The sequence below is a fragment of the Hemitrygon akajei genome, chromosome 7 (assembly GCF_048418815.1).
Source record: "Hemitrygon akajei chromosome 7, sHemAka1.3, whole genome shotgun sequence".
NCBI lineage: Eukaryota > Metazoa > Chordata > Chondrichthyes > Myliobatiformes > Dasyatidae > Hemitrygon > Hemitrygon akajei.
In genome coordinates, this window is record NC_133130.1 from 129,330,241 (window position 1) to 129,345,681 (window position 15,441).

At 51.9% G+C, this 15,441-nt stretch overlaps 1 protein-coding gene across 1 annotated transcript in view; it reads right to left on the reverse strand.

Annotated features, from left to right (window-relative positions):
- The window catches only part of galnt9 (polypeptide N-acetylgalactosaminyltransferase 9), a 249,913-nt gene that overhangs the window by 29,293 nt on the left and 205,179 nt on the right, over positions 1 to 15,441 (reverse strand). The window contains 1 exon segment of the mRNA XM_073051936.1: positions 11,820 to 11,987. Coding sequence (XP_072908037.1) covers positions 11,820 to 11,987 — 168 coding nt within the window.

A 15,441-nucleotide genomic window follows, 5' to 3' on the forward strand; every position in this document is an offset into this window, starting at 1 on the left:
AACAGGATGTGTGATGGTTGCTGGTGAACAGGGTGAGGTGTTTCCAGGGGAACAGGATGTGTAGTGGTTGCCTGTGAACAGGGTGAGGTGTTTCCAGGGGAGTAGGATGTGTGATGGTTGCTGGTGAACAGGGTGAAGTGTTTCCAGGGGAACAGGATGTGTGATGGTTGCTGGTGAACAGGGTGAGGTGTTTCCAGGGGAACAGGATGTGTGATGGTTGCTGGTGAACAGGGTGAAGTGTTTCCAGGGGAACAGGATGTGTGATGGTTGCTGGTGAACAGGGTGAGGTGTTTCCAGGGGAACAGGATGTGTGATGGTTGCCTGTGAACAGGGTGAGGTGTTTCCAGGGGAACAGGATGTGTGATGGTTGCTGGTGAACAGGGTGAGGTGTTTCCAGGGGAACAGGATGTGTGATGGTTGCTGGTGAACAGGGTGAGGTGTTTCCAGGGGAACAGAATGTGTGATGGTTGCTGGTGAACAGGGTGAGGTGTTTCCAGGGGAACAGGATGTGTGATGGTTGCTGGTGAACAGGGTGAGGTGTTTCCAGGGGAACAGGATGTGTGATGGTTGCTGGTGAACAGGGTGAGGTGTTTCCAGGGGAACAGGATGTGTAGTGGTTGCCTGTGAACAGGGTGAGGTGTTTCCAGGGGAGTAGGATGTGTGATGGTTGCTGGTGAACAGGGTGAAGTGTTTCCAGGGGAACAGGATGTGTGATGGTTGCTGGTGAACAGGGTGAGGTGTTTCCAGGGGAACAGGATGTGTGATGGTTGCTGGTGAACAGGGTGAGGTGTTTCCAGGGGAACAGAATGTGTGATGGTTGCTGGTGAACAGGGTGAGGTGTTTCCAGGGGAACAGGATGTGTGATGGTTGCTGGTGAACAGGGTGAGGTGTTTCCAGGGGAACAGGATGTGTAGTGGTTGCCTGTGAACAGGGTGAGGTGTTTCCAGGGGAGTAGGATGTGTGATGGTTGCTGGTGAACAGGGTGAAGTGTTTCCAGGGGAACAGGATGTGTGATGGTTGCTGGTGAACAGGGTGAGGTGTTTCCAGGGGAACAGGATGTGTGATGGTTGCCTGTGAACAGGGTGAGGTGTTTCCAGGGGAACAGGATGTGTGATGGTTGCCTGTGAACAGGGTGAGGTGTTTCCAGGGGAACAGGATGTGTGATGGTTGCTGGTGAACAGGGTGAGGTGTTTCCAGGGGAACAGAATGTGTGATGGTTGCTGGTGAACAGGGTGAGGTGTTTCCAGGGGAACAGGATGTGTAGTGGTTGCCTGTGAACAGGGTGAGGTGTTTCCAGGGGAGTAGGATGTGTGATGGTTGCTGGTGAACAGGGTGAAGTGTTTCCAGGGGAACAGGATGTGTGATGGTTGCTGGTGAACAGGGTGAGGTGTTTCCAGGGGAACAGGATGTGTGATGGTTGCCTGTGAACAGGGTGAGGTGTTTCCAGGGGAACAGGATGTGTGATGGTTGCCTGTGAACAGGGTGAGGTGTTTCCAGGGGAACAGGATGTGTGATGGTTGCTGGTGAACAGGGTGAGGTGTTTCCAGGGGAACAGAATGTGTGATGGTTGCTGGTGAACAGGGTGAGGTGTTTCCAGGGGAACAGGATGTGTGATGGTTACTGGTGAACAGGGTGAGGTGTTTCCAGGGGAACAGGATGTGTAGTGGTTGCCTGTGAACAGGGTGAGGTGTTTCCAGGGGAGTAGGATGTGTGATGGTTGCTGGTGAACAGGGTGAAGTGTTTCCAGGGGAACAGGATGTGTGATGGTTGCTGGTGAACAGGGGGAGGTGTTTCCAGGGGAACAGGATGTGTGATGGTTGCTGGTGAACAGGGTGAAGTGTTTCCAGGGGAACAGGATGTGTGATGGTTGCTGGTGAACAGGGTGAGGTGTTTCCAGGGGAACAGGATGTGTGATGGTTGCCTGTGAACAGGGTGAGGTGTTTCCAGGGGAACAGGATGTGTGATGGTTGCTGGTGAACAGGGTGAGGTGTTTCCAGGGGAACAGGATGTGTGATGGTTGCTGGTGAACAGGGTGAGGTGTTTCCAGGGGAACAGAATGTGTGATGGTTGCTGGTGAACAGGGTGAGGTGTTTCCAGGGGAACAGGATGTGTGATGGTTGCTGGTGAACAGGGTGAGGTGTTTCCAGGGGAACAGGATGTGCAGTGGTTGCCTGTGAACAGGGTGAGGTGTTTCCAGGGGAACAGGATGTGTGATGGTTGCCTGTGAACAGGGTGAGGTGTTTCCAGGGGAACAGGATGTGTGATGGTTGCTGGTGAACAGGGTGAGGTGTTTCCAGGGGAACAGGATGTGTGATGGTTGCCTGTGAACAGGGTGAGGTGTTTCCAGGGGAACAGGATGTGTGATGGTTGCCTGTGAACAGGGTGAGGTGTTTCCAGGGGAACAGGATGTGTGATGGTTGCTGGTGAACAGGGTGAGGTGTTTCCAGGGGAACAGAATGTGTGATGGTTGCTGGTGAACAGGGTGAGGTGTTTCCAGGGGAACAGGATGTGTGATGGTTGCTGGTGAACAGGGTGAGGTGTTTCCAGGGGAACAGGATGTGTAGTGGTTGCCTGTGAACAGGGTGAGGTGATTCCAGGGGAGTAGGATGTGTGATGGTTGCTGGTGAACAGGGTGAAGTGTTTCCAGGGGAACAGGATGTGTGATGGTTGCTGGTGAACAGGGTGAGGTGTTTCCAGGGGAACAGGATGTGTGATGGTTGCTGGTGAACAGGGTGAAGTGTTTCCAGGGGAACAGGATGTGTGATGGTTGCTGGTGAACAGGGTGAGGTGTTTCCAGGGGAACAGGATGTGTGATGGTTGCCTGTGAACAGGGTGAGGTGTTTCCAGGGGAACAGGATGTGTGATGGTTGCTGGTGAACAGGGTGAGGTGTTTCCAGGGGAACAGGATGTGTGATGGTTGCTGGTGAACAGGGTGAGGTGTTTCCAGGGGAACAGAATGTGTGATGGTTGCTGGTGAACAGGGTGAGGTGTTTCCAGGGGAACAGGATGTGTGATGGTTGCTGGTGAACAGGGTGAGGTGTTTCCAGGGGAACAGGATGTGCAGTGGTTGCCTGTGAACAGGGTGAGGTGTTTCCAGGGGAACAGGATGTGTGATGGTTGCCTGTGAACAGAGTGAGGTGTTTCCAGGGGAACAGGATGTGTGATGGTTGCTGGTGAACAGGTGTGCAGTGTTTCCAGGGGAACAGGATGTGTGATGGTTGCTGGTGAACAGGGTAAGGTGTTTCCAGGGGAACCAATGTGTAGTTATTGCCTGTGAACAGGGTGAGGTGTTTCCAGGGGAACAGGATGTGTGATGGTTGCTGGTGAACAGGTGTGCAGTGTTTCCAGGGGAACAGGATGTGTGATGGTTGCTGGTGAACAGGGTGAGGTGTTTCCAGGGGAACCAATGTGTAGTTATTGCCTGTGAACAGGTGTGCAGTGTTTCCCGGGGAACAGGATGTGTGATGGTTGCTGGTGAACAGGGTGAGGTGTTTCCAGGGGAACCAATGTGTAGTTATTGCCTGTGAACAGGTGTGCAGTGTTTCCAGGGGAACAGGATGTGTGATGGTTGCTGGTGAACAGGGTGAGGTGTTTCCAGGGGAACAGGATGTGTGATGGTTGCTGGTGAACAGGTGTGCAGTGTTTCCAGGGGAACAGGATGCGTGATGGTTGCTGGTGAACAGGGTGAGGTGTTTCCAGGGGAACAGGATGTGTGATGGTTGCTGGTGAACAGGGTGAAGTGTTTCCAGGGGAACAGGATGTGTGATGGTTGCTGGTGAACAGGGTGAGGTGTTTCCAGGGGAACAGGATGTGTGATGGTTGTTGGTGAACAGGGTGAGGTGTTTCCAGGGGAACAGGATGTGTGATGGTTGACTGTGAACAGGGTGAGGTGTTTCCAGGGGAACAGGATGTGTGATGGTTGCTGGTGAACAGGGTGAGGTGTTTCCAGGGGAACAGAATGTGTGATGGTTGCTGGTGAACAGGGTGAGGTGTTTCCAGGGGAACAGGATGTGTGATGGTTGCTGGTGAACAGGGTGAGGTGTTTCCAGGGGAACAGGATGTGTAGTGGTTGCCTGTGAACAGGGTGAGGTGTTTCCAGGGGAGTAGGATGTGTGATGGTTGCTGGTGAACAGGGTGAAGTGTTTCCAGGGGAACAGGATGTGTGATGGTTGCTGGTGAACAGGGTGAGGTGTTTCCAGGGGAACAGGATGTGTGATGGTTGCCTGTGAACAGGGTGAGGTGTTTCCAGGGGAACAGGATGTGTGATGGTTGCTGGTGAACAGGGTGAGGTGTTTCCAGGGGAACAGGATGTGTGATGGTCGCTGGTGAACAGGTGTGCAGTGTTTCCAGGGGAACAGGATGTGTGATGGTTGCTGGTGAACAGGTGTGCAGTGTTTCCAGGGGAACAGGATGTGTGATGGTTGCTGGTGAACAGGGTGAAGTGTTTCCAGGGGAACAGAATGTGTGATGGTTGCTGCTGAACAGGGTGAGGTGTTTCCAGGGGAACAGGATGTGTGATGGTTGCTGGTGAACAGGGTGAGGTGTTTCCAGGGGAACAGGGTGAGGTGTTTCCAGGGGAACAGAATGTGTGATGGTTGCTGGTGAACAGGGTGAGGTGTTTCCAGGGGAACAGGATGTGTGATGGTTGCTGGTGAACAGGGTGAGGTGTTTCCAGGGGAACAGGATGTGTGATGGTTGCTGGTGAACAGGGTGAGGTTTTTCCAGGGGAACAGAATGTGTGATGGTTGCTGGTGAACAGGGTGAGGTGTTTCCAGGGGAACAGGGTGAGGTGTTTCCAGGGGAACAGAATGTGTGATGGTTGCTGGTGAACAGGGTGAGGTGTTTCCAGGGAAACAGAATGTGTGATGGTTGCTGGTGAACAGGGTGAAGTGTTTCCAGGGGAACAGAATGTGTGATGGTTGCTGGTGAACAGGGTGAGGTGTTTCCAGGGGAACAGGATGTGTGATGGTTGCTGGTGAACAGGTGTGCAGTGTTTCCAGGGGAACAGAATGTGTGATGGTTGCTGGTGAACAGGTGTGCAGTGTTTCCAAGGGAACAGGATGTGTGATGGTTGCCTGTGAACAGGGTGAGGTGTTTCCAGGGGAACAGGATGTGTAGTGGTTGCCTGTGAACAGGGTGAGGTGTTTCCAGGGGAACAGGATGTGTAGTGGTTGCCTGTGAACAGGGTGAGGTGTTTCCAGGGGAACAGGATATGTAGTGGTTGCCTGTGAACAGGGTGAGGTGTTTCCAGGGGAACAGGATGTGTGATGGTTGCTGGTGAACAGGGTGAGGTGTTTCCAGGGGAACAGGATGTGTGATGGTCGCTGGTGAACAGGTGTGCAGTGTTTCCAGGGGAACAGGATGTGTGATGGTTGCTGGTGAACAGGGTGAGGTGTTTCCAGGGGAACAGGATGTGTGATGGTTGCTGGTGAACAGGGTGAGGTGTTTCCAGGGGAACAGAATGTGTGATGGTTGCTGGTGAACAGGGTGAGGTGTTTCCAGGGGAACAGGATGTGTGATGGTTGCTGGTGAACAGGGTGAGGTGTTTCCAGGGGAACAGGATGTGTAGTGGTTGCCTGTGAACAGGGTGAGGTGTTTCCAGGGGAACAGGATGTGTGATGGTCGCTGGTGAACAGGTGTGCAGTGTTTCCAGGGGAACAGGATGTGTGATGGTTGCTGGTGAACAGGGTGAGGTGTTTCCAGGGGAACAGGATGTGCGATGGTTGCTGGTGAACAGGGTGAGGTGTTTCCAGGGGAATAGGATGTGTGATGGTTGCTGGTGAACAGGGTGAGGTGGTTCCAGGGGAACAGGATGTGTGATGGTTGCTGGTGAACAGGGTGAGGTGTTTCCAGGGGAACAGGATGTGCAGTGGTTGCCTGTGAACAGGGTGAGGTGTTTCCAGGGGAACAGGATGTGTGATGGTTGCCTGTGAACAGAGTGAGGTGTTTCCAGGGGAACAGGATGTGTGATGGTTGCTGGTGAACAGGTGTGCAGTGTTTCCAGGGGAACAGGATGTGTGATGGTTGCTGGTGAACAGGGTAAGGTGTTTCCAGGGGAACCAATGTGTAGTTATTGCCTGTGAACAGGGTGAGGTGTTTCCAGGGGAACAGGATGTGTGATGGTTGCTGGTGAACAGGTGTGCAGTGTTTCCAGGGGAACAGGATGTGTGATGGTTGCTGGTGAACAGGGTGAGGTGTTTCCAGGGGAACCAATGTGTAGTTATTGCCTGTGAACAGGTGTGCAGTGTTTCCCGGGGAACAGGATGTGTGATGGTTGCTGGTGAACAGGGTGAGGTGTTTCCAGGGGAACCAATGTGTAGTTATTGCCTGTGAACAGGTGTGCAGTGTTTCCAGGGGAACAGGATGTGTGATGGTTGCTGGTGAACAGGGTGAGGTGTTTCCAGGGGAACAGGATGTGTGATGGTTGCTGGTGAACAGGTGTGCAGTGTTTCCAGGGGAACAGGATGTGTGATGGTTGCTGGTGAACAGGGTGAGGTGTTTCCAGGGGAACAGGATGTGTGATGGTTGCTGGTGAACAGGGTGAAATGTTTCCAGGGGAACAGGATGTGTGATGGTTGCTGGTGAACAGGGTGAGGTGTTTCCAGGGGAACAGGATGTGTGATGGTTGTTGGTGAACAGGGTGAGGTGTTTCCAGGGGAACAGGATGTGTGATGGTTGCCTGTGAACAGGGTGAGGTGTTTCCAGGGGAACAGGATGTGTGATGGTTGCTGGTGAACAGGGTGAGGTGTTTCCAGGGGAACAGAATGTGTGATGGTTGCTGGTGAACAGGGTGAGGTGTTTCCAGGGGAACAGGATGTGTGATGGTTGCTGGTGAACAGAGTGAGGTGTTTCCAGGGGAACAGGATGTGTAGTGGTTGCCTGTGAACAGGGTGAGGTGTTTCCAGGGGAGTAGGATGTGTGATGGTTGCTGGTGAACAGGGTGAAGTGTTTCCAGGGGAACAGGATGTGTGATGGTTGCTGGTGAACAGGGTGAGGTGTTTCCAGGGGAACAGGATGTGTGATGGTTGCCTGTGAACAGGGTGAGGTGTTTCCAGGGGAACAGGATGTGTGATGGTTGCTGGTGAACAGGGTGAGGTCTTTCCAGGGGAACAGGATGTGTGATGGTTGCTGGTGAACAGGGTGAAGTGTTTCCAGGGGAACAGAATGTGTGATGGTTGCTGGTGAACAGGGTGAGGTGTTTCCAGGGGAACAGGATGTGTGATGGTTGCTGGTGAACAGGTGTGCAGTGTTTCCAGAGGAACAGAATGTGTGATGGTTGCTGGTGAACAGGTGTGCAGTGTTTCCAAGGGAACAGGATGTGTGATGGTTGCCTGTGAACAGGGTGAGGTGTTTCCAGGGGAACAGGATGTGTAGTGGTTGCCTGTGAACAGGGTGAGGTGTTTCCAGGGGAACAGGATGTGTAGTGGTTGCCTGTGAACAGGGTGAGGTGTTTCCAGGGGAACAGGATGTGTGATGGTTGCTGGTGAACAGGGTGAGGTGTTTCCAGGGGAACAGGATGTGTGATGGTTGCTGGTGAACAGGGTGAGGTGTTTCCAGGGGAACAGGATGTGTGATGGTCGCTGGTGAACAGGTGTGCAGTGTTTCCAGGGGAACAGGATGTGTGATGGTTGCTGGTGAACAGGGTGAGGTGTTTCCAGGGGAACAGGATGTGTGATGGTCGCTGGTGAACAGGTGTGCAGTGTTTCCAGGGGAACAGGATGTGTGATGGTTGCTGGTGAACAGGTGTGCAGTGTTTCCAGGGGAACAGGATGTGTGATGGTTGCTGGTGAACAGTGTGAAGTGTTTCCAGGGGAACAGAATGTGTGATGGTTGCTGGTGAACAGGGTGAGGTGTTTCCAGGGGAACAGGATGTGTGATGGTTGCTGGTGAACAGGGTGAGGTGTTTCCAGGGGAACAGGGTGAGGTGTTTCCAGGGGAACAGAATGTGTGATGGTTGCTGGTGAACAGGGTGAGGTGTTTCCAGGGGAACAGGATGTGTGATGGTTGCTGGTGAACAGGGTGAGGTGTTTCCAGGGGAACAGAATGTGTGATGGTTGCTGGTGAACAGGGTGAGGTGTTTCCAGGGGAACAGGGTGAGGTGTTTCCAGGGGAACAGAATGTGTGATGGTTGCTGGTGAACAGGGTGAGGTGTTTCCAGGGAAACAGAATGTGTGATGGTTGCTGGTGAACAGGGTGAAGTGTTTCCAGGGGAACAGAATGTGTGATGGTTGCTGGTGAACAGGGTGAGGTGTTTCCAGGGGAACAGGATGTGTGATGGTTGCTGGTGAACAGGTGTGCAGTGTTTCCAGGGGAACAGAATGTGTGATGGTTGCTGGTGAACAGGTGTGCAGTGTTTCCAAGGGAACAGGATGTGTGATGGTTGCCTGTGAACAGGGTGAGGTGTTTCCAGGGGAACAGGATGTGTAGTGGTTGCCTGTGAACAGGGTGAGGTGTTTCCAGGGGAACAGGATGTGTGATGGTTGCTGGTGAACAGGGTAAGGTGTTTCCAGGGGAACCAATGTGTAGTTATTGCCTGTGAACAGGGTGAGGTGTTTCCAGGGGAACAGGATGTGTGATGGTTGCTGGTGAACAGGTGTGCAGTGTTTCCAGGGGAACAGGATGTGTGATGGTTGCTGGTGAACAGGGTGAGGTGTTTCCAGGGGAACCAATGTGTAGTTATTGCCTGTGAACAGGGTGAGGTGTTTCCAGGGGAACAGGATGTGTGATGGTTGCTGGTGAACAGGTGTGCAGTGTTTCCAGGGGAACAGGATGTGTGATGGTTGCTGGTGAACAGGGTGAGGTGTTTCCAGGGGAACCAATGTGTAGTTATTGCCTGTGAACAGGTGTGCAGTGTTTCCCGGGGAACAGGATGTGTGATGGTTGCTGGTGAACAGGGTGAGGTGTTTCCAGGGGAACCAATGTGTAGTTATTGCCTGTGAACAGGTGTGCAGTGTTTCCAGGGGAACAGGATGTGTGATGGTTGCTGGTGAACAGGGTGAGGTGTTTCCAGGGGAACAGGATGTGTGATGGTTGCTGGTGAACAGGTGTGCAGTGTTTCCAGGGGAACAGGATGTGTGATGGTTGCTGGTGAACAGGGTGAGGTGTTTCCAGGGGAACAGGATGTGTGATGGTTGCTGGTGAACAGGGTGAAGTGTTTCCAGGGGAACAGGATGTGTGATGGTTGCTGGTGAACAGGGTGAGGTGTTTCCAGGGGAACAGGATGTGTGATGGTTGTTGGTGAACAGGGTGAGGTGTTTCCAGGGGAACAGGATGTGTGATGGTTGCCTGTGAACAGGGTGAGGTGTTTCCAGGGGAACAGGATGTGTGATGGTTGCTGGTGAACAGGGTGAGGTGTTTCCAGGGGAACAGAATGTGTGATGGTTGCTGGTGAACAGGGTGAGGTGTTTCCAGGGGAACAGGATGTGTGATGGTTGCTGGTGAACAGGGTGAGGTGTTTCCAGGGGAACAGGATGTGTAGTGGTTGCCTGTGAACAGGGTGAGGTGTTTCCAGGGGAGTAGGATGTGTGATGGTTGCTGGTGAACAGGGTGAAGTGTTTCCAGGGGAACAGGATGTGTGATGGTTGCTGGTGAACAGGGTGAGGTGTTTCCAGGGGAACAGGATGTGTGATGGTTGCCTGTGAACAGGGTGAGGTGTTTCCAGGGGAACAGGATGTGTGATGGTTGCTGGTGAACAGGGTGAGGTCTTTCCAGGGGAACAGGATGTGTGATGGTTGCTGGTGAACAGGGTGAAGTGTTTCCAGGGGAACAGAATGTGTGATGGTTGCTGGTGAACAGGGTGAGGTGTTTCCAGGGGAACAGGATGTGTGATGGTTGCTGGTGAACAGGTGTGCAGTGTTTCCAGAGGAACAGAATGTGTGATGGTTGCTGGTGAACAGGTGTGCAGTGTTTCCAAGGGAACAGGATGTGTGATGGTTGCCTGTGAACAGGGTGAGGTGTTTCCAGGGGAACAGGATGTGTAGTGGTTGCCTGTGAACAGGGTGAGGTGTTTCCAGGGGAACAGGATGTGTAGTGGTTGCCTGTGAACAGGGTGAGGTGTTTCCAGGGGAACAGGATGTGTGATGGTTGCTGGTGAACAGGGTGAGGTGTTTCCAGGGGAACAGGATGTGTGATGGTTGCTGGTGAACAGGGTGAGGTGTTTCCAGGGGAACAGGATGTGTGATGGTCGCTGGTGAACAGGTGTGCAGTGTTTCCAGGGGAACAGGATGTGTGATGGTTGCTGGTGAACAGGGTGAGGTGTTTCCAGGGGAACAGGATGTGTGATGGTCGCTGGTGAACAGGTGTGCAGTGTTTCCAGGGGAACAGGATGTGTGATGGTTGCTGGTGAACAGGTGTGCAGTGTTTCCAGGGGAACAGGATGTGTGATGGTTGCTGGTGAACAGTGTGAAGTGTTTCCAGGGGAACAGAATGTGTGATGGTTGCTGGTGAACAGGGTGAGGTGTTTCCAGGGGAACAGGATGTGTGATGGTTGCTGGTGAACAGGGTGAGGTGTTTCCAGGGGAACAGGGTGAGGTGTTTCCAGGGGAACAGAATGTGTGATGGTTGCTGGTGAACAGGGTGAGGTGTTTCCAGGGGAACAGGATGTGTGATGGTTGCTGGTGAACAGGGTGAGGTGTTTCCAGGGGAACAGAATGTGTGATGGTTGCTGGTGAACAGGGTGAGGTGTTTCCAGGGGAACAGGGTGAGGTGTTTCCAGGGGAACAGAATGTGTGATGGTTGCTGGTGAACAGGGTGAGGTGTTTCCAGGGAAACAGAATGTGTGATGGTTGCTGGTGAACAGGGTGAAGTGTTTCCAGGGGAACAGAATGTGTGATGGTTGCTGGTGAACAGGGTGAGGTGTTTCCAGGGGAACAGGATGTGTGATGGTTGCTGGTGAACAGGTGTGCAGTGTTTCCAGGGGAACAGAATGTGTGATGGTTGCTGGTGAACAGGTGTGCAGTGTTTCCAAGGGAACAGGATGTGTGATGGTTGCCTGTGAACAGGGTGAGGTGTTTCCAGGGGAACAGGATGTGTAGTGGTTGCCTGTGAACAGGGTGAGGTGTTTCCAGGGGAACAGGATGTGTAGTGGTTGCCTGTGAACAGGGTGAGGTGTTTCCAGGGGAACAGGATGTGTAGTGGTTGCCTGTGAACAGGGTGAGGTGTTTCCAGGGGAACAGGATGTGTGATGGTTGCTGGTGAACAGGGTGAGGTGTTTCCAGGGGAACAGGATGTGTGATGGTTGCTGGTGAACAGGGTGAGGTGTTTCCAGGGGAACAGGATGTGTGATGGTCGCTGGTGAACAGGTGTGCAGTGTTTCCAGGGGAACAGGATGTGTGATGGTTGCTGGTGAACAGGGTGAGGTGTTTCCAGGGGAACAGGATGTGTGATGGTTGCTGGTGAACAGGGTGAGGTGTTTCCAGGGGAACAGAATGTGTGATGGTTGCTGGTGAACAGGGTGAGGTGTTTCCAGGGGAACAGGATGTGTGATGGTTGCTGGTGAACAGGGTGAGGTGTTTCCAGGGGAACAGGATGTGTAGTGGTTGCCTGTGAACAGGGTGAGGTGTTTCCAGGGGAACAGGATGTGTGATGGTCGCTGGTGAACAGGTGTGCAGTGTTTCCAGGGGAACAGGATGTGTGATGGTTGCTGGTGAACAGGGTGAGGTGTTTCCAGGGGAACAGGATGTGCGATGGTTGCTGGTGAACAGGGTGAGGTGTTTCCAGGGGAATAGGATGTGTGATGGTTGCTGGTGAACAGGTTGAGGTGTTTCCAAGGGAACAGGATGTGTCATGGTGACAGAAGCAGTTGAAACCCAACTCCATACCTGTGTGAAGTCCCAGAGCTTCTGACGCGGTCTGAGGACCTCCTCGCATTTCCTGAGGCTTGGAGTTTTGACCTTCCATTCGTCCACCAGGCACTTGGTGTCCGGCAGAAAATGCGTTGACCCCAGAGGGCCGAGCTGCAGTAGCCCCTCGGTGGTGTAGCGGACAAGCTGAAACAACAACGAATGGCCCATCAGTTAATCTGTGCTGGATATTCACAGCCACCCCAAACAGGCCAGAACGGTCAGGGCAATAGTTTACAATCACCAGCTGGGGCCTCTCACACCAAATGCTGGGGGAACTCAGCAGGTCAGGCAGCATCTGTGGACATGAATAAACAGTCGACGTCTCAGGCCGAGGCCCTTCAACAGGACCTGTGGGCAAGATGCCACTGTAAGAAGATGGTGGGGGGTGGGGGGAGCGGAAGAGGATAGCTAGGTAACGGGTGAAAGCAGGTGGGTGGAAAAGGTAAGGTGAGGAAGGAATCTGATAGGAGAGGAGAGTGGACCATAGGAGGCAGGCATGGAGGAGTATCACGATATATTTTAGCAATGCCGGAACCCAAGTGTGGAGGAAAGACAGACTCCGATGGTGGAGACGGCAACCAGAGTTTATTCATAACAATTCCAACAAGGTGGCTTGGCTGAGTGACGCCCCGATATGCATCATTCTCAAAACTAGGACGCCCACAATAAACGCTCAAATCCACGAGGACAGATGGCTTCATGTTTCGGTGGAATGATTTGCAGTGAAGTTAGACTAATTGATTAGTTACACCATATTGTGTGACAGCCTGCAACAAAATCTCGTCACTTTCTCACACTGGGAATCCCCCAGCAGCCAGGACGTGCCCCCTTCTCAAGGTTCAAAGTACATTTATTGTCAAAGTATGCATGCTGTATACAACCCTGAGATTCATCTTCCCCACAGACAGCCAGGAAACAAAGAAACGCTGTGAAAGTATCAGCCCCCTCCCATCAGGTAGGAGGTACAGGAGCCTGAAGACACACGCTCAACGATTCAGGAACAGCTTCTTCCCCTCTGCCATCAGGGAGGAGGTACAGGAGCCTGAAGACACACTCAATGATTCAGGAACAGCTTCTTCCCCTCTGCCATCCAATTTCTGAATGGACATTGAACCCATGAACATTACCTCACTACTTTTTCCCTCTCTTTTTGCACTACTTATTTAATTTATTTTCATATATGCTTCTTATTGTAATTTATAGTTTTTATTACGATATACTGCTGTCACAAAACAACAGCTTGAAGCCATATGCCGATGATATTAAACCTGGTTCTAATCCCAGTCTGATGCTTCATTTAGGAGTGAAGATTGTTTAATGTCATTCCCAGCACACAAGTGTAATGGAGGGGCAGAGGGGTTCACATTCCTGAATTTCAGAACACGGTACAAATCCAGTCATCTGGGGTGGCATGATAGCTTAGCAGTTCAGACTGAGAATCAGAAATTAGGTTTAATATCACTGGCATATATCATGAAATTTGTTAACTTTGCGGCAGCAGTACACTGCAATACATGATAATAGAGAAAAAAAACTGAATTACAGTAAGATCTATATTAGAAAAGTAGAGGTGCTGCTGTTCTTTCTTCGTAATTGCTCCTGGGCCTAGGACGGGTCCTCTGAAATACTAACACTGAGGAATTTAAAGTTGCTGACCCTGTCCACCTCTAATCCTCTGATGAGGACTGGGTCATGGACCTCCTGAAGTCAATAATCAGCTCCTTGGTCTTACTGACGTTGAGTAAGAGGTTGTTGCTGTGGCACCACTCACCAGCCAATCTCCTTCCGATACGATGATTCGGCCCACAACAGTCGCGTTATCAGCAAACTTGAATATGGCATTGGAGCTGTGTTTAGCCGCACAGTCGTAAGTGTAAAGCAAGCAGAGCAGGGGGTTAAGCACACAGCCTTGTGGTGCACCTGCGCTGATAGAGATTGTGGAGGAAATATTGTTGCCAATCCGGAGTGACTGGGGTCTGCAAGTGAGGAAATCCGGGATCCAATTGCACAAGGAGGAATTGAGGCCAAGGTCTTGGAGCTTATTGATTAGTTTTGAGGGGATGATGGTATTGAATGCTGAGCTGTAGTTGATAAAGAGCATCCTGGTGTGTGTGTTTTTGCTGTCCAGATGTTCCAGGGTTGAGTGAAGAGCCAATGAGATGGCATCTGCTGTGGACCTGTTTGTTCAGCAGGCAAACTGGAGCCGATCCAATTTGCTCCTCAGGTAGAAGTTGAATTAGATATGTTTGAATTAGAGTTTGAAATGCTTCAAGTAACGGGGTTCAATGTAATGCATGAAGTGCTATGAATTATTGAGTACAAGGAAGAGACTCCAAACCGCTGACGGTTAATAATTTACCGACTGTCGATTTTTGTTCATTTTAAGATCAATCAATTATCTAGGAAGCCATTTAATAAGGTCCTCTTCAATTTCAGAGTAAAACACGGCAATATAGTAAAGGTTATAGAATAAATTCAATTTGAGAATGAGACACCGAGCATCTTAATCACCATCTCCCTCACAGTCCCTGATCTCATGCATTAAATATCAAACCTAAAATAAAATCTCCAGGAATGTTTAATAAATACGAGAGATTCTGCAGATTCTGCTGGAAGAACTCAGCAGCTCAGGCAGCATCTGTGGAGAGGAATGAACAGTCGACGTTTTGAGTTAGCTGGAAGGTGATAGCTGAAGCCAGGTGGGTGGGGAAGGTAAAGGACTGGAGAGGAAGCAATCTGATAGGAGAGGAGAGTGGACCATAGGAGAAAGGGAAGGAGGAGGTGCACCAGGTGGAGGTGATAGGCAGGTGAGAAGAGGTAAGAGGCAAGTGTGGGGAATGGAAGCAGAGGGGAGGGGGAGAGTATGTTTTTTACCGGAAGCAGAAATCGATATTCATGCCATCAGGTTGGAGGCTACCCAGATGGAATATCAGGTGTTACTCCTCCACCCTGAGGGTGGCCTCATCTTGACACAAGAGGAGGCCATGGACCGACATGTGGGAACAGGAATGGAAATGGGAATTAAAGATGTTTGGCCAGCAGGCAGTTCTACTTTCGGTGGATGGAGTGGAGGTGATCGACGATGTGGTCCCCAAATCTACGACGGGTCTCACCAATGTAGAGAATGCCTCATCGGGAGCACCAGCAGATTCACAGGTGAAGTGTTGCCTCATCTGGAAGGACTGTTTGGGGCCCTGAATGGAGGGGAGGGAGGAGGTGAATGGACAGGTGTGACCCTGAATGGAGGGGAGGGAGGAGGTGAATAGACAGGTGTGGCCCTGAATGGAGGTGAGGGAGGAGGTGAATGGACAGGTGTGACCCTGAATGGAGGGGAGGGAGGAGGTGAATAGACAGGTGTGGCCCTGAATGGAGGTGAGGGAGGAGGTGAATGGACAGGTGTGACCCTGAATGGAGGTGAGGGAGGAGGTGTAGGGACAGGTGTGGCCCTGAATGGAGGGGAGGGAGGAGGTGAAGGGACAGGTGTGACCCTGAATGGAGAGGAGGGAGGAGGTGAATGGACAGGTGTGGCCCTAAATGGAGGGGAGGGAGGAGGTGAATGGACAGGTGTGACCCTGAATGGAGGGGAGGGAGGAGGTGA